Below are 27,770 nucleotides of genomic sequence, written 5' to 3' on the forward strand. Positions count from 1 at the left end.
TAAATCTAAGGCTTTCCATATCTAGGCAAAAGACATACGCTTTTTGCTTCTAAAATGGTCGGCATAGTAAAGGAGAGGTCATTTATTTATTTATTTTACTTTGACTGTAGTATACAGAAGTCGGTCATTTCTTTGCTTACCAGTCACTTTATTATTTGAGACTGATAATTTGGAGACTTATACAACAAAAAAATGTTTTAATTTAATTTGAATTGAAACAGAAATCTGGTCAACAATCTGATTCAAATTAAAAAATAAATAAATAGAAGATTTTATTTTATTTTATTTTATTTTATTTTATTTTAAAGTCCAGTACAGCAGGGGGCGGTGAATGTTAGGTGGTCTGTAGAAGAAGAAAAAGCTGTGTCGTCACCGTCTGTTCGTGACGCAGCTTACGATGTAAACAAGAGAACACGGTCGAGGGCAGAAGGGATCAAACAGGCCGACGTCACCTCAAATGAAAGCCGTTAAATACCCTTTAGACGGCCGTCATGGGGCTCCCCGTCACAATTAAAGTCAATTTTCGCGGGAATGTGAAGAGATTCCTGGCTCAGGACGTTGACAAATTGGAGTGGGAATCCGTGGAAGCCTGGGTAAGCTGCTGGAGGAAAAAAAGCTGGCGCAGTTTGAGGAAGAGCAGGCCCAGAAATGGCCTAGCAGACACGTAAAGAGCAGATCATCTGAAGGACGGTCGATTCGGTCAACAAGATGTGTGCAGGGCTGGTCATTTTTAAGGTTGAATGCGCTTAGTTAGCTTTAAGAATAAAGCTTTTGTTCCTACATCCATTTTCCAGCAGTCGATGTGTAATATTTCTCAGCCTGAAAAATTCATTATTAAGGTTTTGTTGTACGTATGTGTGTGAACAGTTGATTTATGAAGACCTTTATTTTCTGTGGATTGCATAATAACTCCTTCACATTACATTTCAGATCAAAGCGTCATTTGGGATCAACCACTTTCAAGTTAAATACTTTGATGAGGATAATGAAGAGGTAAGATTCACTATCTAAACATGACATCAACGTTTTGTCATTTTGATGTTTTACAGAAAAAAATAGCATTTTGTGAACAACGCTAGATTACAAAAAGGCTTTTATTTCTACCAACAAAATGTTAAAACCAAGAATTACCGGTAACTGGGTGGTTAAGAGATCAAAGTAACCAAAGTAAGTTCGGAGTAAGTAGTATTAAAAAAAATATATATATTTTCTCAACAAATGGTGTTTCATAATAAGACAAAGGGTATACGGTGATTGATCAGACCACTAGACAAAAAAGGAAAAACACAAAAACATTAACTCAAGACTATTACATTAAACCTCATTCTACCCTATGATGGCACAGTCCATAGTTCAGCCTGAACCATGTGACTCAGCTCTACCATTGTCCTCCTTATTTCACAGTCAAGAACATTTCTTTTTCCTTTGGCAGCCATGATATCTTAAAACACACCAGCGATAAATCAGCTTATTTCTACTGACAAAAACAATGCAACTAAGCATGTCTGCTTCATTTGGGATGCAATGCAAAGCCACTGGTGTTTATTAAATAGGTTCTTAACAAAGATATCTGCTTTGTTTTTTTTTACACTCTTTTAATTGTAGCACCTTGAGATTGATGACCTAATGTAAAGAGCAATATAAATCAAATTTATATTTATTATTATTATTATTGTTATTTATCTCTAACTGAGGTCATGTGGCAACAAATAATTCATTGTAAAATCTCGGTGGGAACGTTTTAGAAATAAGCAATAGGTGTGCTGAAATAGATTAACAGATTACTCTGTTTATGCCCAGTGCTGACCACACACCACCACCCTCACACCCTCCCTCCATGTTACATATTCAAAATTAGTTCATTTTTCTTTAGATTCTCTAAAAATAATGGCCATAACATCCAGAGTATTTTTCCTCAAATGTAAATAAAAGATGCCGGTTGTTTTTGGTGGTGGTCTTTTTGTGTTTTGCTGGTTCGTACTTTTGCCATTTTTGGACATCTTTCTTTCTTAAGAAAAGGAGCCACGTGCCACATGCTGTTTTGTGACCATGTCCACCTTGTTTCATTTCAGTTTTGACAACCAATGATTTTAGGTGTTTTTCAATAATCAGCTGATGGTCTACTGTGAGGAACGATAGTTATGTGAATCCATTACATAATATCCACCATCAGGTGGTGTGTCAAAAAAAGGTTTTTTTTATGTGAGGGGATCATAATCTGTCAAATTTCATTGGAGTCGAATGGCCCAAACAGGGATTAGAACCACTGTAAATGAAAGCATGATGTAATATGAACTTTTCAGAAAATAATATTGTAGATTAGATAATATATGGAAGCAATGGGTAATGACAATGGGTATGAAGCGGTTTGTTTATGAGTATGAAATGGAAGTACGGTTGGACAAAATGACCAAGCATGGACGCTAGCCGTGATGACATTCGCACATAGATATCTTTGAGCAAAAATACCACAGTTTTATGGTATCGTTGTGCTGACACAAAAATTGTAAAAGTCTGTAACATGATCACATTGCTTTTGTTTCAAACAGAAAAGCACAAATTATTCCTATTGCTGCTAAAATAATATAACATATTGATTTATTATTGTTATAATAATGGCATCATTATCAGGTGTGGGAGGGGCAGTGCTGTGTCACTTTATACAGCCCAATTAAAAGGACTTTAAACTGTAGGAACAGTATGATGAAAACATGTTAAGACATTTTGAAACAGCAACTTTTTAAAACCTTGGTATACCATGACACTAGTAACCGGCCTATGTCTAGTGGGTACAAAATAGGTGTACAAATTGGCAAAGGGTTGAATTTAACAGGAGCCCACATTATCACCTAAATTTTAGCTCAACGAACAGGAACAGAGGCTACAGTTCACACAGTGTCACCAACACTGGACAATAATAGACTCTAAAAATGTTGCCTGGTCTGACAAGTCTATGTTTCAGCTGCAACACTCAGATCATAGGCCCAGAATTTGGAGTAAACACCATGAAAGCTTGGGTCTGTCCTGCCTTGTGTCAGTCGTTCAGGCTTGTGATGGTGGTGTAATGGTGTTGAAAACATTTTCTTGACATACTTTGAATGCCTTACTACCAACTGAGCATTGTTCAAACACCACACCCTACTTGATCAGTGTTGTTGCTGGCCATGTTCATCATGACAATGAGCTTACTGTACTTCATTGGCCTCCACAGTCCCCAGGTCTCCTCCCAGTGGGACATGTCCAGAAAACATCCAAATGGAGATGCCTGAACCTCTTCAACTGGTTCTTTTCGCTGCAGAGGAGCAATGCCTGTACTCTGAGCCGCCTCCTCCATAACTTAGCTCCTCTCCCTGTCTCTAAGGATAAACCCAGTCACTTTATGGAGGAAACTCATTCAGCTGCTTGTATCTGAGATTCTTGTGGCCATCATCCATGTCACATGACTATAGGTGAGGGAGGAACAGTAGACAGACTGGTAAATTATTTGCTTTGCTTTTTGACCCAGCTCTTTCTTCACCATGACAGACTGGAGCAAGTTATTTGAACTCTTCTGTTTGAGACTAACCCCAATCTAGATGGAGCCGTCCACAGTTTTCCGGTTGAGACCATGACTTTGGTCTTAGAGGAACTGATTCTCAGCCAGGTCACTTCACACTGCTCCAGTGTCTGCTGGAGGTCATGACCTGAAGATTCCAACAGAACTAGACCATCTGCAAAAAGCAAGGATGAGACCCTGTGGTGCCAAAACTTCAGATCCTATCCATGAACACCACTTGGGTCCAACTTAGCATTAGCAAGTGGCGAGTGAGTGTGTAATGGAGTCGGCATAAAAGGGCATGGAAAGTTCAACCACGAGGCTAAATGTATTATTGACAAGCAGAATTATAATGCATGACACATGTAATATACCAGCTTGACAAATACTGAAGCAAAGCAGTCCTTCACTATTGCCATATTGCACATATTGATTCAATAAATTGTACAGTGATGACTAATAATTACAGTTAAAAGCAATGAGCCAATTTAAAAATGAGATGATACCTACAAGTACCTCGGATGGCCTTGCTCCATGGAGGCATGGTGATAGTTGGGTTTTTATGTCAGTCTTTTTGTTTGTAAATATTTCATGGAGTTTGTAAATAGTTTGAAATATTTAAAGGAATAGTTCCCCAAAATCAAGAAAAACCGAACATTTGAGTCTGTAGTGTGAAGAGAGTGTGAAATCAGAATATCTGTAGGTACCTTGCATCTACATCTCCACTGCTGATCTACATTCTTACCAAATTATAACCAAAGATGGTATCTTCCTCTGGGTGCTTAACCTTTTTTTTTTTTAATCAGTGAGTGTATGTTATTCGAAAACCAAAGAAGCTGGTTCATCTTTATGTCAATCCATAAAGATTTGAAAATTGCACTGAATATCAATAATTTTAGCTGTATTTGTCCTCTTGGTGATTGGGTCCCATCTGCCTTCAGATCATTGGAATAAAAGAATATTTACTTTATTGTCCCAATTGGGACATTTTGCTAAATGATTGAAAATGATATCAACCATTTACATGGCTCTATAAACGACAGTCTAATCTCCAAACATACTTTACCCACAGACAGTATGAAGACTGATTTATCAACAACAACCTCTGTAGCCTCATGACCTCAGTGCGTAATATTTTGAAATTGGGAGGCCTTTGCACATTACTGAGAAATACAGTGTTAAATACATGTTCATTTAAAGGGAATTTTGGAACCTGTTAAAAATGTTTATTTACTACTGGTATGATAGTCTATTTAGTTTTGGTTTTTGAAGGGCTGGATAGCAACACCTTCTACCTTAGATTACCTTGTTGAAAAGCAGGAGAAATTGGTTGCTTTTGTTTAGCTAGAAGAATATTTTCTGCATTGTTAAGTGAAGGTTGGATGTCTTCTGCTGTAGGGGGGTACTGTAGGACAATACCAAATGTCCTTTGACAGTTATTTGGTTTGGACTATGGTGATTGAGAGCCTGTAATAGTACAAACTGATTCTACAAGCTAGTGTGCTTTATACACATAACAAGATGAGATCAGGAGTACCTGTAATATACAGGTCCTTCTCAAAAAATTAGCATATTGTGATAAAGTTCATTATTTTCCATAATGTCATGATGAAAATTTAACATTCATATATTTTAGATTCATTGCACACTAACTGAAATATTTCAGGTCTTTTATTGTCTTAATACGGATGATTGTGGCATACAGCTCATGAAAACCCAAAATTCCTATCTCACAAAATTAGCATATTTCATCCGACCAATAAAATAAAAGTGTTTTTAATACAAAAAACGTCAACCTTCAAATAATCATGTACAGTTATGCACTCAATACTTGGTCGGGAATCCTTTGGCAGAAATGACTGCTTCAATGCGGCGTGGCATGGAGGCAATCAGCCTGTGGCACTGCTGAGGTCTTATGGAGGCCCAGGATGCTTCGATAGCGGCCTTTAGCTCATCCAGAGTGTTGGGTCTTGAGTCTCTCAACGTTCTCTTCACAATATCCCACAGATTCTCTATGGGGTTCAGGTCAGGAGAGTTGGCAGGCCAATTGAGCACAGTGATACCATGGTCAGTAAACCATTTACCAGTGGCTTTGGCACTGTGAGCAGGTGCCAGGTCGTGTTGAAAAATGAAATCTTCATCTCCATAAAGCTTTTCAGCAGATGGAAGCATGAAGCGCTCCAAAATCTCCTGATAGCTAGCTGCATTGACCCTGCCCTTGATAATACACAGTGGACCAACACCAGCAGCTGACAAGGCACCCCAGACCATCACTGACTGTGGGTACTTGACACTGGACTTCTGGCATTTTGGCATTTCCTGCTCCCCAGTCTTCCTCCAGACTCTGGCACCTTGATTTCCGAATGACATGCAGAATTTGCTTTCATCCGAAAAAAGTACTTTGGACCACTGAGCAACAGTCCACTGCTGCTTCTCTGTAGCCCAGGTCTGGGGAATGCGGCACCTGTAGCCCATTTCCTGCACACACCTGTGCACGGTGGTTCTGGATGTTTCTACTCCAGACTCAGTCCACTGCTTCCGCAGGTCCCCCAAGGTCTGGAATCGGCCCTTCTCCACAATCTTCCTCAGGGTCCGGTCACCTCTTCTCGTTGTGCAGCGTTTTCTGCCACACTTTTTCCTTCCCACAGACTTCCCATTGAGGTGCCTTGATACAGCACTCTGGGAACAGCCTATTCATTCAGAAATTTCTTTGTGTGTCTTACCCTCTTGCTTGAGGGTGTCAATAGTGGCCTTCTGGACAGGAGTCAGGTCGGCGGTCTTACCCATGATTGGGGTTTTGAGTGATGAACCAGGCTGGGAGTTTTAAAGGCCTCAGGAATCTTTTGCAGGTGTTTAGAGTTAACTCGTTGATTCAGATGATTAGGTTCATAGCTCGTTTAGAGACCCTTTTAATGATATGCTAATTTTGTGAGATAGGAATTTTGGGTTTTCATGAGCTGTATGCCAAAATCATCCGTATTAAGACAATAAAAGACCTGAAATATTTCAGTTAGTGTGCAATGATTCTAAAATATATGAATGTTACATTTTCATCATTACATTATGGAAAATAATGAACTTTATCACAATATGCTAATATTTTGAGAAGGACCTGTACAATGCTCAAAAAAATAAAGTGAACACTTAAACAACACAATATAACTCCCAGTAAATCAAACTTCTGTGAAATCAAACTGTCCACTTAGGAAGCAACACTGATTGACAATCAATTTCACAGCTGTTGTACAAATGGAAAAGACAACAGGGGGAAATCTTTGGCGATTAGCAAGACACACTCAATAAAGGAGTGGTTCTGCAGGTGGGGACCACAGACCACTTCTCAGTACCTATGCTTTCTGGCTGATGTTTTGGTCACTTTTGATTGTCGGTGGTGCTTTCACACTTGTGGTAGCATGAGACGGACTCTACAACCCACACAAGTGGCTCAGGTAGAGCAGCTCATCCAGGATGGCACATCAATGCGAGCTGTGGCAAGAAGGTTTGCTGTGTCTGTCAGCGTAGTGTACAGAGCCTGGAGGCGCTACCAGGAGACAGGCCAGTACACCAGGAGACGTGGAGGAGGCCGTAGGAGGACAACAACCCAGCAGCAGGACCGCTACCTCCGCCTTTGTGCAAGGAGGAACAGGAGGATCACTGCCAGAGCTCTACAAAATGACCTCCAGCAGGCCATAAATGTGCATGTGTCTGCACAAACGGTTAGAAACCGACTCCATGAGGATGGTATGAGGGCCCGACGTCCACAAATGGGGGTTGTGCTCACAGCCCAACACCATGCAGGATGCTTGGCATTTGCCAGAGAACACCAGGATTGGTAAATTTGCCACTGGCTCCCTGTGCTCTTCACAGATGAAAGCAGGTTCACACTGAGCACATGTGACAGACGTGACAGAGTCTGGAGACACCGTGGAGAGCGATCTGCCGCCTGCAACATCCTTCAGCATGACTGGTTTGGCAGTGGGTCAGTAATGGTGTGGGGTGGCATTTCTTTGGAGGGCCGCATGACCCTCCATGTGCTCGCCAGAGGTAGCCTGACTGCCATTAGGTACCGAGATGAGATCCTTAGACCCTTGTGAGACCATATGCTGGTGCGGTTGGCCCTGGGTTCCTCCTAATGCAGGACAATGCTAGACCTCATGTGGCTGGAGTGTGTCAGCAGTTCCTGCGAGATGAAGACATTGAAGCTATGGTCTTGCCTGCCCGTTCCCCAGACCTGAATCCGATTGAGCACATCTGGGACATCATGTCTCGCTCCATCCACCAACGTCACGTTGCACCACAGACTGTTCAGGAGTTGGTGGATGCTTTACTCCAGGTCTGGGAGGAGATCCCTCAGGAGACCATCCACCGTCTCATCAGGAGCATGCCCAGGTATTGTAGGGAGGTCATACAGACACGTGGAGGCCACACACAATACTGAACCTCATTTTGACTCGTTTTAAGGACATTACATCAAAGTTGGATCAGCCTGTAGTGTGTTTTTCCACTTTAATTTTGTGTGTGACTCCAAATCCAGGCCTCAATTGGTTAATAAATTTGATTTCCAATGATGATTTTTGTGTGATTTTGTTGTCAGCACATTCAACTTTGTACAGAACAAAGTATTCGTTGAGTATATTTCATTCATTCAGATCTAGGATGTGTTATTTGAGTGTTCCCTTTCTTTTTTGAGCAGTGTATAATCTGTGGGATTATATTCTGCTTGTTGGCAGAGAATTTAATACTTATTAATTTCACATACATGAAAATGACTTCTTATGACTTGTATTTTTGGTTTTACTGTTAAACCCATTCATTTCTTTGTAGGTGATCAAACTAAATAAAATCTACAGGGGTTCAGATCATAGTTTTCCCTCGCTGTGGGTTATACTTTCTTTTTGACAGGAGTGCAAGTTGGTGACTTAATTCATTATGATCTTATTTTTGTTTTCTTTCAGATTTGCATAAACAGTCAAGGTAAGAATAATAACTATTTAATGGTTTTAAATCGTGTCACGAGCAATATATTGAGAATACACTTAAATGTTTTTGTTTTTTCAGATGAATATGAAGAAGCAATCAAGGTATCGTAGCCCTGCTAGATGTTTTTGGGCAGTGACGGCTGAGTAACACATGTTTTCTTTTTTATTCCTTAATTATGTGACAAAGGAGGCTGGTAACATGCAGCACTATGTGAAAAAATGACATACTTCTTGAACTTTTTCTCTTTTTTTGTTTCCACAAACAACCACACATTTTAATGTATTGGGATTTTAAGTGATAGTCCAACACCAAGCTGTGCATAATTGGGAAGTGAAAGGAACAGGGTACATAATTAAGATCGTTGACATAAAAATCTAAAAATTGCAGCCTATATTTGTATTCTGCACTCCTTAGTCAATGTTTTGTTGAATCATCTTTGCCTGCAGTCACACCTGCAAGTCTTTTGGGTTATATGCCTACCAGCTTTAAACATCTACATATTGAAATCTTTGTCTATTCGTCTTTGCAAAAATGGCCCAAGCTTAGTCTGAGTGAAAGAAGAGTCTTTGTCACATATTCTTAATTGGATTTAGGTCTTGGCTTCAACTGGGCCTTTCCAACCCAAGATTATGCTTTGATTTAAACCCTTCTATTGTAGCTCTGGCCTCAAACAGATTTTCCTGTATTTGGCTCCATCCATCTTTCCATAAACTCTGACCACCATGTTTTACCATGGGGATGATGTATTCAGGGTAATGTGCAGTTTAAGCTTTTCATATCATGTAGTGTTTAACATGGAGGCCAAAAACTGAATTTCTGCTCCATCTGATCAGAGCATCTTTGCTGTGTCCCCTATATGGCCTGTGGCAAACTGGACTTCTTATGGTTTCCCTCCGCCAATGGCTTTCTGCAAGCTACTCTCCCATAAAGGCCAGATTTGTGGAGTGCACAACTTATCTTTTTCCGTCCACTTTACAGTTAAAGTACGATGTGGTAGAAGTTTTCGGATGTAACGTGACAAAAAGTAAAAAAGTTCAAAGGGTATGAACACTTAAGAGTGCACTTTTTCAGTGCAACAGCATAATAGTTGCAGCAAATCAGCAGCCTAGATTTGTTTTAATACAAGTAAACTCTTTGAATGCATATGCATGTATTTCTTGTTGTTCTATCCTGTGATTTCTTTGTTTTTTTTTCATTACTGTCCTACTTCAGAGTGCGGAGAAGCAGGGGAACCAGCTGCACATAAATGTGTACAAAATGAAAGGGCAGGCATGCGGAGGTCCGCTGAAGGCAGAGGTAAAGGAGCTTAAGGGAGACCTCCGACCTGCTCCGCCTTACCCGTCAAGAGTCAAATCCGTGGATAAAGGCACTCAGATCACTCCAGAGCGAGAAAACGTAAGGAAACCAGTCTTTTGTCATATTTTTATTGGTTATAGTCTGTTGACTATGCAACAGGATGAGTTGGTCAGAAGGATGTCGATCCTCTACATCTCTGTCTGGTAATGTCATTTAACTAATGTGAGTATGATGTGTCTGCTTACAGGTAGCAGTAAAAGACAACAAGGGGAATAAACCCGATGATGATCCTCCTCCTATGTGGTTCAGATCGTACATGGAAAAGGTTAGCTATACTGAGACAAAAGAATTATGCAAAACCTTTTCCTCAGACTAAAAAAAAACTTTATTTTTTCTGTCCTAGTTTAAGGATGAAGTTGTAAAGGAGGTGGTGGAAAGGATGTGCAATGACTTCTCTGGCCAGTGTTGTACCCACAAATCCTTGGATGGGCTCCAAGAGGACTGTGGGGCCATTGAAGGTCCTATAGGGCCCCGACCAGGCCCCTCCACCTCTAACGGGTCGCTTGGGTACACCCCAAGCTGCAGCACCTGCAACAAACTCACCTCTGAAGGGGCTTACAAATGCAGGTAGGCATCAGGATAGAGAGGTGTTGCAGATTTATTTCCAAGTTAAACTTTATTAATGTACATAATAGTCAGCATCATAATCTATAGTCTAATTACCTATCAATAAATAAGTTCTGAAGAATGGTTTTGATTCCGGCAAGGGAATTTTCAGGGTGCGCGGTGAAAGTAGTTACAGTGCTAGAAAAAAGTGGTATATATTTATTCTATTATTGTCACAATTGAATGTTTCAGATCATCAGATAAATGGTAAATTAGTCAAAGATAACTTGAGAAAAAGTAATTACCCCATAATACTTACAGAGTATTTGTGCCACTCTTAGCAGCGGCAACTGACATCAAGCATTTGTGTTAAGAGGCCATGAATGTTACATCGCTATGGAGGAGTTTTCACTCTTCTTTGCAGAATTGCATCGTAGGGTTTTTAAACATGGAGGGTTTTTTTTTTTTTAAGGTCACGCCATCTCAGTCAAATTTAAGTCCTGTTTGATTAGGCCCCTCCAAAACCTTTTTCGTTTTGTCTTTTCTGCGCCATTTAGAGTTGGCCTTAGATCATTGTCATGCGGCACAACCTAAGTACGCTTGAGCTTAAGGCCATAAACTTGTTCACTGGAGCCTGACTTCTTAACCTATTCCGGTGCTGATAAATGTCATTGACGTTGTTTCTCAGCTGTTCTCAAATTCCTTTGAATCGGGGCATAATATGTTGCTTTTGAAAGCTTTTAGCCTACTTCAAGTTGTCAGACAGGATGTATTTAGGTGATTTCTTGATTTGGCAGAGCAGGCAGTAATCAGATGTCGGTGGAACTGCTATAAATGTGAAATATCGCAAGTAATTCATTATTTATCAAGGGTGAAATACCTTTTTGACAAATTGGCTTGGATAGCTTTTTGGTTCCTGAAACCATAATTTAAAAATGACTTTTTGTGTTTATTCAGTGTTTGTGTTTGATGATCTGAAGTTTGTGACCAAAAATAGAAGAAATCTGCAACGTCTTTTTTTACAGCACTGTAAATATTTGGGAAAGTACTCATGATCATTATGAGGGAGATCGACCTTTAGCCTTTTCTGCTCCGGTTTTGTTCTATCACACTTTTATGTGCATGTATCGTAATTTTTGTGTTGTTTTCTTGCCAGCGTGTGCCCATCCTGCATCCTTTGTGAGATGTGCAGACACAGCCATGATCCGAGCCACAGCCTGGTGAGAACCAAGACGCCTCTCTCCATCCCTGAGCATGGAATGTCAGGAGAGTTTAGGTAAACCTTTAAAAACTGAGGCTCGTCCAGCTACTTTCTTGACGTAGATTTAAAAGAGACTTCTAGTTCTTGCTGTAGCATCTACATTATTAAAGGTGAAGACAAGGCAAAATATGTGTTCTGTTTTTTTTTTGGAAAGTAAACTTTTGATAGTCAACAAATAGGTGTTCCTGATGACATTTTAAACCAGGTTCCCAAGGCGAGGAGACAGGACTGTGCGCAAGGCCGAGAGACAGCGCCTCAAAGCTGAAAGAAGGCAGCTGAAAGCAGAGGTGAAGGAAATCAAGAAGAAACTGAGGCTGGAGAAGAGAGGGATGCAGTGGAGTGGACCCTCTACCTCAGACAGAGCCAGCCTGACAAACATGGCCTCTACATCCACCCAGTTCCCGGCGCTGCCTCCTCCTGCTGCCTCAGAAACAGCCTCAGGTCCAGGCACAGACCCAGGTCACATCCCAGCCCCGGTCCCCGACCCCCAGGCCTCCAGTCCAGAGTAAGCGCCACCTTGGAAGGGCGTCCGACAGTGCTGGGTACCTCTAGCCCAGCATGGATGCAAAAAGTCTTTTTTTTCCAAGAAAAGAAATCAAAATATGCCATCTTTGTAATCTATTCTGTATGAGTGTTTTCGCTGGCTGCTCTGGGGTGGTGGCAAATGTTGGAACTACCTCAATGTGAAAACTGTTGCTGCTGCTTCATAGATTTTCTAAAAAATTTGCTTTTGAGCTGCAAAAAAAAAAAAAAAAAAAAGAAATCTGGGGTCCTGCTTTTTTGATTCATAAACAAAAGAGATGCGTATTATAGAGAAACCAGGGCTTTTTTTCAACAATGCTCTGTACACTTGAAACTAGGGGTCCCGGGGTCTCGCACACGTCCTTGGTGCCCACTATGGCTGCCTTGTTTCTGGATGAAAATCTGCCTGATAACACCCGTCTGGAGCCTGGTACCAAGTTCATCAAATACTGGAAGATGAAGAACTCGGGCACAATCAGCTGGACCTCAGAGACCAAGGTACCCCTCCCACTCATCGAGAGACCAGGCTCCACTCTCTCTCTTTCTCTCTATGCCCTCCCCTTCCCCTCCAACTTTACTTCCACTTTTATTCTTCTCTCGTCTTGTTTCCTTCTCTTGATTGACTAAAATCTACTACAATTACAGGCACATCTCAATAAATTAGAGTATCTTTCAAAATTTCATTTCTTTCAGTAATTTTAATAAAAAATGTGAAACTTGTATATTAAATAGATTTATTACACATGGAGGGATATTTTCAAGCGTTTTATTTCTGTTCGTTTTGATGATGATGGCTTACAGCTAATGAGAACCCAAAATTCAGTTTCTCCAAATTACAACTTTACACCAGTACAATAAAAAATAACTTTTAGTAAAGAAATGTATGTCTATAGGTACTTTACAGTATGTGCAATCAGTATGTGGTTGGACCTCCTTTTCCATGAATTACTGCATCAGTGCGGCGTGGCATGGAGGCTGAGGTGCAATGGAAGCCCAGATTGCTTTGCTTCACCTCGTCTGCGTTGTTGAATCTGATGTCTCTCATTTTTCTCTTGACTAGGGTAGCATAATATATCATTGTAACATCAATATTGATGCTGCAAAGAACTGCTGGGAATGCATGAATTGTTTGCTAATATATTCCATTTAAAATGAGTTCACAATTTAAATGCTGTTAAGATATTCAGCTGCTGGATGAAGTCTCTCTGCAGTAGATGTCCTCACCTTATACTCATTACAGTGCCTAAGATGTTAAAGGTCTCAGAGAGTGTTGGAAGCACAGTTAAAAAAGAGAGGATTGAACAAACACTTTTGATTTATTGCAGCTGATACTGTCATCACAATCTTTACCAACAATATGACCGTTGCATGATTTTCTAACATCATGCAGCCCTAATCTTAATGAAACTCCTTGGATTCTCTATGGGATTCAGGCCAATCTGCTTGCCATCCAAACACATTAATATCACGATCATTAAACCAGGTGTTAGTACTTTTGGCAGTGCGGCCAGGTGCCAAGTCCTGCTGGAAAATGGAATCAGCATCTCCATAAAGCTCTTCATCAGAGGGAAGCATGAAGTGCTCTAAAATGTTCTGGTAGATGACTGTGGAATCCAGAAAAACGAACGGACCAACAGCAGCAGATGACATGGCTCCACAAATCATCACTGACTGTGGAAGAAGCAGGTTGGATTCTGTGCCTCCCTAATTGTTCTCTAGGCCCATGATTTCCAAATAAAATGCATCTTTCATCTGAAGAGAGGACTTTGGATCACTGAGCAACAGTAAAGTCCTTTTTCTCTTTAGCCCAGGTACAACACCTCTGACGGTGTCTTTTGTTCAGCAGTGGCATAACATAAGGAAGAGAGAGTTGTAACCTTTGTCCTGGATACATCTGTGTGTAGTGACTCTTGAAGGTCTGACTCCAGCCCCAATCACCACACTTTTTTTCTTCCACCAAACTTTCCAATAATATGGTTGGATATAGCAATCCATGAACAGCCAGCCTCTTTAGCAGTGATCTGTTTATGTAAGTGATATCAGCATGAACTATCTTTTCATTAGCCGTGAGCCATAATTAACCAAAGAAACAAAATAAAAGCTTGAACTACAGTGTTCTCTGTGGAATGGATCTGTTTAATTTGAGTTTCTTTTTTTTTTTTTTATGGAAACACTGAGTTAAATGTAACTTTTCAACGGTATTCTAATGTATTTAGATGCACCTGTTTGTATCCAGCATTGTTTTCTCAGATACTTTTATTATTTAATCCAGTAGAATTTATGTTGTGGTTTAAGTTTTTAAGTCTTTGTTTGAATGTAAAATGAGTGTTGCCCCTCAGTATGAACGCATGGTTATTTTTTTTCTGTTTTGTTTATTCTGGTTGCATGCTGTCCTTGTGCTTTTTCGCATGTGTATTCCTATTTTGTGTTCTGTGTATGTGTGTGTGCGTGCACGCAGCTAGTGTTCATGTGGGGAAACCTCGGCTTGGCATCGGAGGAGAGGAGGGAGGTTCCTGTGCCGCTGCTGCTGCCGGGACAAGTGGGCGTGGTCAGTGTGGCCTTTGTTGCTCCCGTCATGGAGGGGATGTACACCTCCCACTGGCGGCTGGCGCACTGCGGCTGTCAGTTCGGCCCCCGGGTCTGGTGCAGCATCGTGGTCGACTCTAGCAGCAGCCGCAACGGGCTCGGGCACCAAAGCAAACGATTGGCAAGTCTGCTACCCATTGACATCACCTACAGCATCTGTTTACATAGACGTGTAGATTAAACCACCCATAATGTCTTTTATATTTTCCTACCATGGAGCCCAATTTTCCTTTGACCTTTTTAGATGGGTCCAGAACAACAGCTCTGCAAGCATTCTGAAGCTCTTAGCCTTGCATCTGCACCAAAAAAAACCAACTATCTACAGCAGATTAACTGTATTTGAAAGTCCTGTCTTAATCAAATGGGGGGAAAAAAATCTGTCAAGAAGACTTGACAGAGAGTCCTTTAGTTGACCATCTGCTGTAACTGTATCATTCAAACGTATTTTATAGAATTAAAAATGACAAAGAAGGGTCAGTGATAGACTGCTAGCAACAAAATGTCAAAATGTTTAATTAAAAGGTGATTCTTTCCTGTGGCCTCCTTGACACCAGACTTGGATCGGACCGTGTCATTAATAATTAAGGGACCGTATGGGTTTATTTTTGCTGAGTTCGTATCAGAGTCCTAGGTATGACGTGGGGGAGACTAGAAGTGGCAGCACCTGTGTGGATTGGTCATCAGAATTTGAAGCCGGATTGGCCACGCTGGCCTAATTCCAAGAGAACACCCTCATAATACCCACACCTGGCTGGCAGCATTCCAAGTACTTTATCGTAATGATAATGCTCTTGGTGGCATGGTTGCAAACCTCAGTGCATCCCATCACTTTGCTGACTTAACTAAAACTGTTTCACAAGCAACTAAAATTATCTCTTCAAAATGAAATACTCCACATCCCATGGGCTCTTCATCAAAATGGCCGTATACACTTTCACAACAGGTTGATTGCTGGGAGACCATGCAACTCCAGAAAAACAGAGCATTCAGAGCCTTGCTATGATGAACTCACAGTTATCAGTGAAAAACACCAATATTTGTGTGCATGGCCCCCTCTGACTGCACTCATCAGCATACTTGGATAGTGTTGGGTTAAATGTATTGCACAGGATTGTGTGCCCGGCGAAGGACTCTGTGCTTAAAGCTCAATCTCATGCATCCTGTCATCCCGCTGATAAAGTCACGATCTTGCTTCACCCCCTACAGCACGGCTAAAACCGATGATGGCGGTGCAGAAACCTCCCATATACATACGGAAATACCACAGATTGCGAGAAAATAGATCCTAGAGCAGAGAGGGTTGTCCCTGTTCAGAATAAAATACAGAATAAAAAGCAGTGGCAAAAAAAATATATATATTTGTACAGGGATTGCAGTAGAAGCTAGATTGCCTTCACACAGGAAGTTGCTGAGATTGAGAAATTCTTGGGCAATCTTGAATGTGTTGAGTGGTTTTATTCTGGTATAAAGGGGGCCTAAGCTCCTCGTTATGCATAGACACACCACTGATTAATCCTTTGAGTTTATGATCATTTTTATGCATGAATAATTCATAGATTAAAGTTAAGTTGGTTAGCAACAGATACAATTCCACTGATAATGATAAGTTACTGGACTGAAAATATGTAAAAAAAGCAACCATAGGGAACATTTTTAAAGTCCTTCAGAAAACTTGGAGAAGTGTTGGAAAAAAAAAAAAAAAAAGCACAAAATATTTTGTTGCTTTGAAGGAAAATACAAAGAAATTATGACCAACTCTGGGTTTTTGCAAAGTAGAGAAATATATGTTTTTGTCCTATCTTCAAAGCTGTCAGAATGCAGCAGTTGAAATGATTTGTGTTTGGTTAATTTAACTGCTAACGTTTTGTTCCAAGTGTCAAAACTTTTGTGTCCCAGAAAAAATATGAATCTGAAGTTACTAAAGATTGTTCTTAAAATATATAGAAACTTCTTAGAACTTAACATTTCTTGTTTTCAACTGTTTTGTGTGCATACAAATGTAGTAGTAATATTTGAAGACGTATTGATTCAGGAAATCCAAAGACCCGTTAGAATCTTAAAGCAAGAGTGGGTAATAATCAGGAAATTAGAGTCTAATTTACATGAAATAATGTAATGAAACAGGAAATATATTTTTATTAGTTTGAAATGTCAGAGTGAAGATTTAACTGTAAATGCTTGGTTGCCATGGTGATACTACTGACACTGCCTGTTTGTGCTTTAGAAGGAGGAGGTGAAGCCAGCAGAGAAGGAGATAACACCAAAGGAAAGCGGTTCTGCCCTCCCTGTAGACCTCCCCCATGAAGACTTCTACTTTCCATCAGTTGACCTGCTGACCGCACAGGTGCTCACTCAAAAATCTCTCAGCGTGAAGTAGTGTTCTGTCAGGTTGTTTTAAAGTTATGTAGTTAGAACCTTTTTATAAAGATGTGCAAAGATGTTTTTGGTTATTAATTCTCTGCAAAAGTTGCTGCTCCATCTTTGTAGTGTTTGTTTCCACTCTTAAAGGCTTCTAGATGATTTTTTTGGGACCTTTCACTCTTAGAATGAACATTTCATCATATTAATAGTCAAATCTTGGGTCTAGATTTTCATTCTCCAAGCACACACTCATTCACACACCTAAGGGCAATTTAAAGAGGCATGTCTTTGGCCTGTGGGAGGAAGCTGGAATACCTGGTGAGAACCCATGCATGCACGGGGGAGAACATGCAAACTTCATGCAGAAAGACCCCAGGCTGGAATTTGAACCCAGGACCTTCATACTGCAAGGCAACAGTACTACAGTGTAGCCCTATTTCATATACATCTATTAAAAATAAAACCACGGTGCCAATTTCCCACCTCAAATGAAATATGCAACGTGGATCAAAGTGAATCTCCTCGTTTAGTATCTCCTAAAAACATGCATGTGTGTTATTTTTGCTGTAGCTGCACCCACAGCCTTTCTTTGTCTGTTCTGTCTAAATAAAAGTGGACTTATTTATCAGGCAGCTGGCTAAATTAGAACAGTGTTTTATTCATAAGGGCTTAAATATTGTCTTGGCAAACTCCAAATGATTGGTCAATGGGGCACCGATCTTTGTACTGTTGGATTAATACAGCTTCTTCAGTTAGATGCAAAGGGGCTCTAATCCATAGAAGGCCTCCAAGCAACTAGTTCAAATGTTCATCATCTGTATTGGGAAAATCTCTGTCCTTCAGAGGCTGTGTGTGAGGTGGAGAAGATCTGTAAACACATTGTCACCTGAAAATGTCTTCACCATGCCGCGAGAATTTGAATTGGTCTTACTGTGATTGTTGTGTGCTTTTTAGGATCTGCTGTCATTTGAGTTGCTGGACATAAATATTGTGCAAGAGTTGGAAAAAGTCCCCAACAACACCCCTGTCGGTGAGTCCAAGTGCTCAAAACATTTGATTTAAAGTAAACTCCCAAACTATAATATGTTAATAAATGCTTCCGGCCACCCTTTATATATTAAATATTTGCTTTAGCTGCATCAACTATAAAATTGTCTTTTCTTTTTCTGTTTTTATTTCAGCTTTGACTCCCTGTATATCCCCCCTTCCCCATGATGCATCAGTGTTGGAAAGGACGATGACTTTACAGACAAAGGAAGAGGCGGAGACCACAGGAGTCCGCAAACTTTTTGGTGAGAAATGCTGAGTTATTGATAGTTTTCTGATTAGAATAGGTAAAACAAAAAGTTTTTATGTTAAAGTAAATGTAAATTTTTCAGTCATTCTGCAAATGTATTTTATTATTCAGTCAAATACCGTAATAGAAAGAAGAGACAGCACAACATTATGTAGTAAAGTTTCTTCTAACAACATTTCATTTGTAAACCCTGAATCTGTTTCCCTGGAGCCTTCATCTGACAAAACACAGAAACTCATTTTTCTTATACAGTCTTCAAGATGGGAAAGACAAGACAGCATGTCATTCAAGTAGGGAGACCCATGTCGAGCTTTATAGGTCAGCCCATATTTACAATCAGAGCAATAACAAAATCTTAAAACAACAGCAACTGTGACACCAAGGCTGGACAATGACTTCCTTTTGCCACCCCACACAGTGAGGAGGATGATAAGGGAGTTCATATTTTATTCTAAATCCAATGAATGGTCATTTTGCATTTCATCCCACTATTATATATAGTGTGAAAAAAAAAATTGCAATTCTTCGACAGAGGTGTCGAGTTCAGTACAATCTTGTCAGCTCCGAGTGCACAAGTTTAAAAACCGATTAACGTGCTGAAATGTGCAAACAGGGTGCTGCGTCTTCTTCTGCACATCCCCATCACTGAAGGGCTGTAGACTGTTTGCACTTGAGTCTGATCGCAGCCATATTGAAATTAGAATGTGAACAAGCAAAAAAAAAAAAAAGAAAACAATCAAACTAGAAAAACATTGTATATCACCAAAAAATTGGAATTTAGCATTATTATTTCCAGTTTGAATGTTGAGTAAGAGCTTTTGTACGGTGAAGGATATGTGATGCTGTGGGCCTGTGTGTTATACTTACAGTGGCACTGGGATAATTTTTAGAGTGCATAGCATAATGAACGTTTTTAAATACAAGAATATTTTAAATCAAATCTGTTGCTCTCTGTTTAAAAACTGAAAACAAGCCATCATCTCTGGGTCTTACAGCAGGATGATGATTTAAAACATTTGGTTAAATCACCACAGAAATGGTTCACCAGACACAAAATCAGCCTTCTTCTAGGGCTGCCCCCAGACCTACAGAGTATAGAAAACATAAAGGTTGAAGATAGAAGAGAGCCTGAAAGAGGACCCAGGACTCTGGATGATTTAGAGCAGTAGTGTTGCTCATGGGTCATCTTTGGCTCTCAGAATTATGTGCAACCACGATTCAAAATTGGTGCAAGTTTGGCCTGACAGCAGCAGAAGTGGTAGTTGCTGATGAACTCTTTTAAAAAAAAGATGCAGGAAAACTCGTATAAAAAATGTCCGGTACAACACAAAATATTTGTCTTTTATTAATGTTTTTTGCTTTGGTTTTAGTTTTAGATTTTTACAGCTTTTTATTAGAGGTACCAGTAAGTTTGGAGGACCCATACATATTTAAGACTGTGGGGAAAGGAGAATTCTTCTAAAACAACACTTGAAGACACTAACACCTGCAGCTCTGTCTGCACTTCTAAAACTGATTTGTCGTTTTCCAGGAGTAAAACTGAGGCCCAAGGACGTGTCGGAGCCTGTAGGGCAGGAGGAGGAGAAAGAGGACGAGATCAGTGGAGCTCAATTCCTCTGCGAGACGGTGATCCGCTCCCTCACGTTGGAGGAAGCCCCTGACCACCGGCCTCTGCGTCGAGCCAAGCACAGCAGCCTCAAACCGCAGGGTGAGGTGCCTCAGTCATACTGCCCTGAGTTAAACGCTTAAGCAGTCACTTGTTGCTAAAATTTCACGGTCACGTTTTATTTTCCTTCCGTTAAACATTTGTAGTTGTTACCCGGGAACCAGGCTTTGGCTTTGAGAGGGCAGTTGGGGCCGAGGAGAAACAGACGGAGAAAGTTAAACAGGAGGAAATGAATGCCGATAGAATCCAGAGTTTAGCGCCACCTGTTATTGTAGGCTTCAAACAAATGTCCAATGAAGGGGAAGACTCGAAGCCAGGTGAGTGAAAAAAGCTTAGAATCTCCCTTTAATTCTTTTGAGTTATTTTAATGCTGGAACAACTGCAGCCAATATGGTATTTTGGTATTTCTTTTTTCCACTTGACAGATCCTGAGCTTGGAGCCCAAAATGAAAACCTTAATATCAGCTCACATCAAGATAACGAGGACAAAGAGGTTTTGCATGCTATGCAAAACATGAAGGAGACGAATTGTGAGAAAGAAGAAGGCAGAACCAGAGAAGACTGGGATGAGGTGATGTTTTAAACATGTTTAAATAAAAACCTTTCCACATTTTATCACATTAGAACCACATACTTTAATGCATTTATTGGGATTTTACATGATAGATCAAGTAGCACATAACTGTAATCAAAAACGGGTTCAGTCCCCTGTACTTTCATGTCCCTGAGTAAAATCCAGTGCAACCAATGAACTTTCAGGTCAGTTATTTAATAAATATTATAAATAAATATTCATTAAATCAGAGTTGGGTTATAAAAACAATATCTCAAACTTTGGAAATCTCACAGAACTCTGATCTAGTCATCATCTGACAATGGAAAGAGTATGCCACAACTACAGCCTTTCTCTGTTATGCCCCCGACTCTCCAATTTAATTAGTCACATGTCCGGATTGGACTTTTAAAGGCGCAAGCCGGTTTCACGGGTCAAGGGAATGATGTAATAATGATATATTGTTTAAGCGGCTGGCCAATAACAGGATCGTTAAACTGAGAATAGTAGGGGGAGACCTAGGATGCTGGTTTTTTGCATAGTGCTGACGTCAATGCAGCGTGACACCTCCTGTCGCCCTGCACTGCCAGCTTGTTTACGTGTACACTCACAGCTATGTGAGATATTGCTGATTCCACTTGTGATTTACGAATGGCCAGAAGGAAGTCAGAGGCGAATTGTCTTTTTGTAGGTTTATAACTGAAATGTTTTGTGAAAGGCTATTGAGCAAGCTCTGCACTGGTGGCAACCCACTTTTGCTGCATATTTCTTAGGAGGAGACGGCCTGGAGATAGCTGAGCAACATTAAAGATCATCAAGAAAACCTGTAGAAGTAATATTATTTGCAATGCGAAATATCACTTGAACAATTTAAACTGTAAAGTCTGCAAAACAGAACATTCGTCTCACTGCAGAAAAATTTGACTAATTGTGGAGTTGCAAAAAGATGTATTATGTATCACTGAATACTAAGCCTCAAATTTGCTCCTTTTTGAAGCTTTATTATCCCCAAATTGCTGCGGATTGATCATGATCAGCATGCATCTGAGTCAACCGTAAGACTTGCCTATGCCTATGTCATCTTCTACCTCAGGTCAGCAGCCAGACGTCCTCTGTCTCCTCCAGCGACGACTACATCATCGTCCTCCCAGACTGCTTTGACACCAGCCGACCCCTGGGGGAGTCAATGTACAGCTCCGCCATGTCGCAGCCCGACACCGCCGCCGGCACCGCGGCTTCTTCAACCGATCCTGACCAAGAGCAGGAAAAGGATGAGCCCTGCAACTTTGAGCCATGCAGGGAGGTGCCGCTGATGGAGAGGAAGGAAGAAGAGACCATCGCCGTGGAGGAGTCGCTGGGGAACACCTGGCCCCTCCACGTTTCACCCATCCACAGCAGCGTAAACCAGATGCTGTGTGCGTCCCAAACGCTCGATGCCGTGACGCTCACCCCCGAAGTGGTGCCGCCGCCTGTCGTGCCTCAACCCCTGCATCCCACACCAGTCATCTACTCGCCCAGGTTAGACAGGGACCAGTTAGGATTTAAAGATGTATGTCCTGTTCTAAAAGTGTTTAAATCACTGGTTCTCTTCTGGCCAGGAGTGCCAAGATTATCACCACCACAGGCTGATCACCTCCATGTCACGCTGCATTGAAGTAGTTATTCATGCATAACAAACCCCAACCAAGAACTCAGAGTATATACTGTACAGTACATGGACATAGTTTACTGTATTAAAAATCTTTCTTAAAAAAAAAAAGGTCTTATATAATATCCAGATTTTCTGAGAAATATCTGGGTTGTCATTAGCTGTAAGATATAATCTTAAAAATGAACAGACAAAAATGAACACTTTTTGAATTGAATAACTTAAATTATGTTTTTAGTGGTATTGTAATTTATTGAGACTCGTCTGGATTTGTGGATTCACTTTTATTTGCTGCCCTCTCCTGTTTGTTTTCTTCTTTTTTTTGAGTTCCCTCAACTAAAACATTCTTGAGTAGATAGAAATCTTTGAATGCAGTCTTTATTATTTAGATGGATGTTTACTTTTCAGATCAGAAGCACTGTATCTGGCTGGGGATCTCAGTCCTCCAGCCTGTGAACCATTCGAGCCGCAACAACCACGGGTTCACCTAAATGGTGAGTTTAACGCTCACAGCGACTGGATCTGACCACATTACAGAAATACTACATGGGCTGGCACATAAAACTAAAAGGTGGCATATTCATTACTATAAAATGAGACAGTTAAACTTTACTGTTGCCACTCAGTCTGCTAGTTAGACTCTTTGTGTTTACATGACTTTGTTGTTTCTTAGTTTAAGAAGGAAGTTAAGACAGAACAGGAAAGACATTATGACCACTGCAGGAAGAGAGATACTAACACAGCACGCAGGTTTTCAGGATTTGTTGCTTCAGCAATGAAAAAAAGAAGAAAAAAAAACCTTATGTTCCTCATCTAATCGGAATTTGTTTTTTTTTTGTGGGTTATTTCCTTTTCTAGTATCATCCGGCCTGTCCAGATCAGCTGGCTCAGCATGCAGTGCCTTTGAGGCGTACAATCCGAGAGCGGGCAAAGCGCTGCAGCCGAGGTGCAAAACAGCAGAGTAAAACTTCATATGCTACTATTTCTGTGCTCTAGTCTCTTTTTTTTTTTTCCTTTCATGCTGCACTGCAACAGCATTTAGTCTGTTAACCTGAGATATAATTAGAGTAACCGGTGAGTGTGACTGTGTTTGCACCAGGGGCCAAGGAGGCATCACAGAGGGACTTGTCAAAGGGGCCCTTTCTGTGGCCGCATCTGCTTATAAGGCTCTCTTCACTGGACCAAACTGTTCCATACAGGTACATGACCCAGAAGTGTGCTCTATAACTAAAATACAGAACCTCCAACATGAGAGCAATTCATTATCAGTTATTAATTTCCTTGAGTATTTGCACAAGCAAATGAAAAGATTACACTACACTTTTATTCAAGTGTAGTGTAAGGGGAAATAAATTACATGAAATCTGAATATTAGGTATCCCAGAGTTAAACATGGGTTGAAATGAGAGATTATTGGTATGATAACCTTTTGTGAAAATAGAAAGTTTCAGAGTATTTACCCAAAAATAACAACAACAAAATATATAATTGCTCTTTACTTAAAAACAGAAAAGCTGTGTTTTGTTTACTGATGGTAAAATAGCATACAGATTTTTTTAAAGTTATAATATTAATTGAAAAACGTATTCTGAAATACCTACCTGTAACATGCTTATTGCTTAAAATTTGATAACTTTTTGCTGTTCTAGTTAGCTGATATTAGCTGGTTCATTAGTCGGGTAGAGCCCACAGTCGGCTGCTTAACAGACATGCTGGGTTGCTAATTGGATTTTTGAACAGTATCCCTTTTTTAGAGAGATGGGTCGCTCTCCTTTAGTTTTCATGCAGCGACTGGCCATATTATTTAATCTTTTGATCTCAGAAAGCAAAAGCAAGTTTTACATTTTTACAGAAAATAATGTTTTTGTGACCACCCTTAAATCGCTATGAGATTGGTGTTCCTCTAATAATATCCGGATTCTGTTTAAACACGTCAGCTCATAAAATCTTCACTTGTGTAATTTGTGCTGTTATTTTGGCTAAATGTACCTGTAAGATAGACTGAATGCATGATTCATTAGCTTCATTCCTCCGTTTACCTCTGCTGTTACCTCTAAGAGTAAATGTGACTTTTTTCTGCACAAAGAAGCAAGTTTGTCCTGAAGGTTTATTGGTTTACAATGTTAGTTTACTCCTGAATACCGCTGAAAACTATGGTGATTCCAGCATTTTCTTGTGGAATCTCTAAAAAGACATCAAACGTCAATACAAAAGGACAGAAGATGGTTGAGCCATCTTTTTTTTTTTTAAATCTTGGTATTCCTTGATACCCTTAACCAGCCCATGTCTACCCTAAATTTTGTTCCGACACTTTAAGTTGTAGCTTTCGCTATGAGGTAATGTTACTGACTTCCCTCTGTCCATTAGCACTAAAAGGCCTAAGATATACTTCAAGTAAATGCTCTACTTCTTTATATAATCTGTAAATCATGATGGTAATGTATATATGTCATGTAAACAGTTATTGAGCCAGCAGCAGACGTTATTTTTTTATGCTTGTCGATAAATAGCAACAATAATACTCAACGGAACACATCTGAATCCATTAATATGACATTATAGAAGTTTTGTGCCAGTTTGTTCAAGGCAAAAACTCATTTTGAGAGTATTTGTAAACCTGTTCAAGAATTTTCCCTTCAAAACAACAGCATATGTTTTCAGTTCAAGAGCAAGATAATTTTAGTCTCAGATGTTACACTGCTAAGAAAAAATATCTGCTAAATACGTTTAAAAAGCTGCATATACAGTAATTACATCTCAGGTTAACAGACTACAGCAAAGTATTTGTTCTCTTGTTTTAGTTTTTCACACCTCCTATTAGATGACTCTGTGCTCTCTCCGTGACTGACACTGACAGCCAAAATACAAGTCAGACTTGAGTGAATAGGGAGCAAGTTTAAGAGTGACGAGAAGGTTGCAGACAATAAGAGGGTATAGATGCTTTAAGTACGTTAAATCTGAGGGCAGAAACATTTTTTTTTACAAAAAACAGCAAGTTTGCAAGCAAGAGCTTTTTGTTAGTGTGAAAGCAGAGTTTTAAGGAGGAGCAGCAGTACATGTGAGCCTGAAAACAAGGAATCTTACATTGAAAATACTTGTTCCTTTCCGTCCCCTTCCTCCTTCTTATGACCACTGCCTTTTTGTTTTCTCTTATCTTTTCCAGCGAGGGATCGACCCCGCCACCAGACAGGACCCTTCCATGATGGCTGTCCTGCTGGAGATGGGCTTTAAGGACCAGCGGCTCAACCAGCAGCTGCTGAGGAAGCACGGCTACAACCTGCTGCACACCGTCAACGAGCTGGTCCAGATGGCCGAGGAAAGTCAGAATGAAGCTGCTGACCCTCCGCAATGAGCGCACACCAAGCTTTGTGAAGGCGCCTAGACTCATAGAAAAGAATTATTTCAACTTTTAAGCTTCATTTAAAAAGAGTAATTATAGAGTTTGACTTTTAAATGTCTCACCCTCTTCTGTGATTGGATTTTGTTTTTTTTATTTCAACATTACACTACACTTTCATCTCCAATTATATAGAACAAAAATGAAAAAGAAGCATAGGTTTCCTGAGAAATCACTATTATAAAACAGCTTCTCCTTCCCTTTTTAATTTAGCTTACCGCTTTCTTAAAATTAACCATTTACTCTACACCTTCTTGTAAATGATTCTCGTTGGTAGCTTTGTTTACCTGGACCATAAAGCTGTATGTATTTGTCAAAAAGGAGCAAAAAGCTGAAATATCAGTGAGTTAAAAATGGTTTTCATTTTCTCATCCCTGTGTTTGTATGGCTGGTGTAGCTGCTTCCTCAGTGCTGTAAATTAATTGTGCTCTCTAAAGGTTTGGCTAATATATACAGCAGTGAAAATGAAACTTTGTGAGGTGAACTGGGTCAGAAAAGCTAGCTCTGATGTACACTGGTGCACACTGATGCTACTGAAGCTGCATGGGTTAAGAGCCAGAGTGCAGTAATAAGAACAGATATTTAAGTTGTTTTTTCTTTCATTATTGTAGTGAAATTTGCCTAACAATGCAATCTTCTTCTGTATCAGAGTATTGTTAATTCAGACATTGACAAGTGGAATATAAACCAAATTCTCAGAACGAATCAATGTTCAGATTTGGGTGTTTTTGACTCCTGCATGATGAATAGAGGCTTTAGAGATGAGTCATGAGTTCTTGTGATCTTAGCAGTAACAGTGAAACAAAAACCGCTTGTGACATCTTTTATCATCCCCCTTGCCTGCATCTTCACGTGTCCGGGTCAAAAATTCAAAGTGAAACCCAGCAACTCTTGGTTAGCACCAATTAAAGCTGAGATGTCTCTTAAAACATTCCTCAAGCTCACCATGGACCCAAGTATATTTGATTTGATTGCATTGCCTCTTGTGAGAGATGATGATTAGTTTACTGAAACATAATTGTCATGCAAACTGACATTGTGTTGTGTGTTTGGTTTTAAGTTAATGTACACTTTTGTGTGTGTGTGGTTGGGGTTTTTAGTAACCATTGTTTTCTCATGTTTACAATTCTTCAAGTAAAAGAAAACATGCTCTAGTCTAGAGAGTAATTCTGAATATATCTACATTTGCTTGTCAAATTATTCTTCTGCAGCAGAGTGTAAAGTGTACACTTTAAATACTCTTCTCCTAATCTGCCAATAAACTCTTTACCCATCTTTTTCTTGCCATTTTGTCATTCTTTGAATAATTTAGAGATGTAGGTCTGAAAGTTGCAGATACAGAAAATAAATCCTGTTAGAATAATACAATATTTAGTAGTAGGGTGGTATATATATTTATATCTAGTCAGTCATTTTCTACCACGTATTCCATAGTGGATCTCGGGGAAGCTGGTGTCTATCCAGCAATCTATGGGCGAGAGGCAGGTTACACCCTGGACAGGTCGCCAGTCTATCGTGGGGCAACACACAAACAACCAAGCACACACTCATTCATTCACCTAAGGGCAATTTAGAGAAACCAATTAACCTAAATGGCATGTCTTTGGACTATGGGAGGAAGTCGGAGTACCTGGTGAGAACTCATGCAAGGAAGAACATGCAAACTCCATGCAGAAAGACCCTGGGTCGGGAATCAAACCCAGGACCTTCTTGCTGAAAGGCAACAGTGCTGCCAACTGCACCATCGTGCAGCCCATATATGTATCTACAGAGATATATTTATATATATATATATATATATATATATATATACACTGACCTAAGATAATGCAATATATATAAATATTGATATATGTATACAGATATATACAGGGGCTGGACAATGAAACTGAAACACCTGTCATTTTAGTGTGGGAGGTTTCATGGCTAAATTGGACCAGCCTGGTAGCCAGTCTTCATTGATTGCACATTGCACCAGTAAGAGCAGAGTGTGAAGGTTCATTTAGCAGGGTAAGAGCACAATATTGCTCAAAATATTGAAATGCACACAACATTATGGGTG

The 27,770-nt window shown here is 40.1% G+C and overlaps 1 protein-coding gene and 1 long non-coding RNA gene across 6 annotated transcripts; both read left to right on the plus strand.

Annotated features, from left to right (window-relative positions):
* Positions 1 to 376: 376 nt before the first annotated feature.
* nbr1a (NBR1 autophagy cargo receptor a) lies at positions 377 to 26,983 on the plus strand. Of its 5 annotated transcripts, none has more exons than XM_047376757.1 (22): positions 378 to 593; positions 931 to 993; positions 8,491 to 8,509; positions 8,594 to 8,616; positions 9,728 to 9,910; positions 10,059 to 10,136; positions 10,215 to 10,438; positions 11,574 to 11,693; positions 11,884 to 12,183; positions 12,539 to 12,698; positions 14,659 to 14,907; positions 17,011 to 17,130; positions 18,102 to 18,177; positions 18,329 to 18,439; positions 19,976 to 20,152; positions 20,257 to 20,427; positions 20,536 to 20,681; positions 21,757 to 22,181; positions 22,720 to 22,805; positions 23,170 to 23,272; positions 23,411 to 23,510; positions 25,475 to 26,983. In XM_047376757.1, exons 1-22 carry the CDS (start codon positions 492 to 494, stop codon positions 25,661 to 25,663), a joined length of 3,225 nt encoding a protein of 1,074 aa, XP_047232713.1. In that variant the 5' UTR covers positions 378 to 491; the 3' UTR covers positions 25,664 to 26,983. The 5 variants fall into 5 exon arrangements, with proteins under 5 accessions (XP_047232715.1, XP_047232713.1, XP_047232714.1 ...); XM_047376758.1 differs by having other exon boundaries at positions 23,170 to 23,257; XM_047376759.1 differs by lacking the exon at positions 23,411 to 23,510 and having other exon boundaries at positions 377 to 593; positions 25,475 to 25,650.
* Positions 1,000 to 4,307, plus strand: LOC124875010. The gene is made up of 2 exons (XR_007039939.1): positions 1,000 to 3,449; positions 3,526 to 4,307. It is a non-coding gene; the product is annotated as an uncharacterized LOC124875010 (long non-coding RNA).
* Positions 26,984 to 27,770: the final 787 nt, after the last annotated feature.

The sequence above is a fragment of the Girardinichthys multiradiatus genome, chromosome 10 (genome assembly GCF_021462225.1).
Source record: "Girardinichthys multiradiatus isolate DD_20200921_A chromosome 10, DD_fGirMul_XY1, whole genome shotgun sequence".
Classification (NCBI taxonomy): domain Eukaryota; kingdom Metazoa; phylum Chordata; class Actinopteri; order Cyprinodontiformes; family Goodeidae; genus Girardinichthys; species Girardinichthys multiradiatus.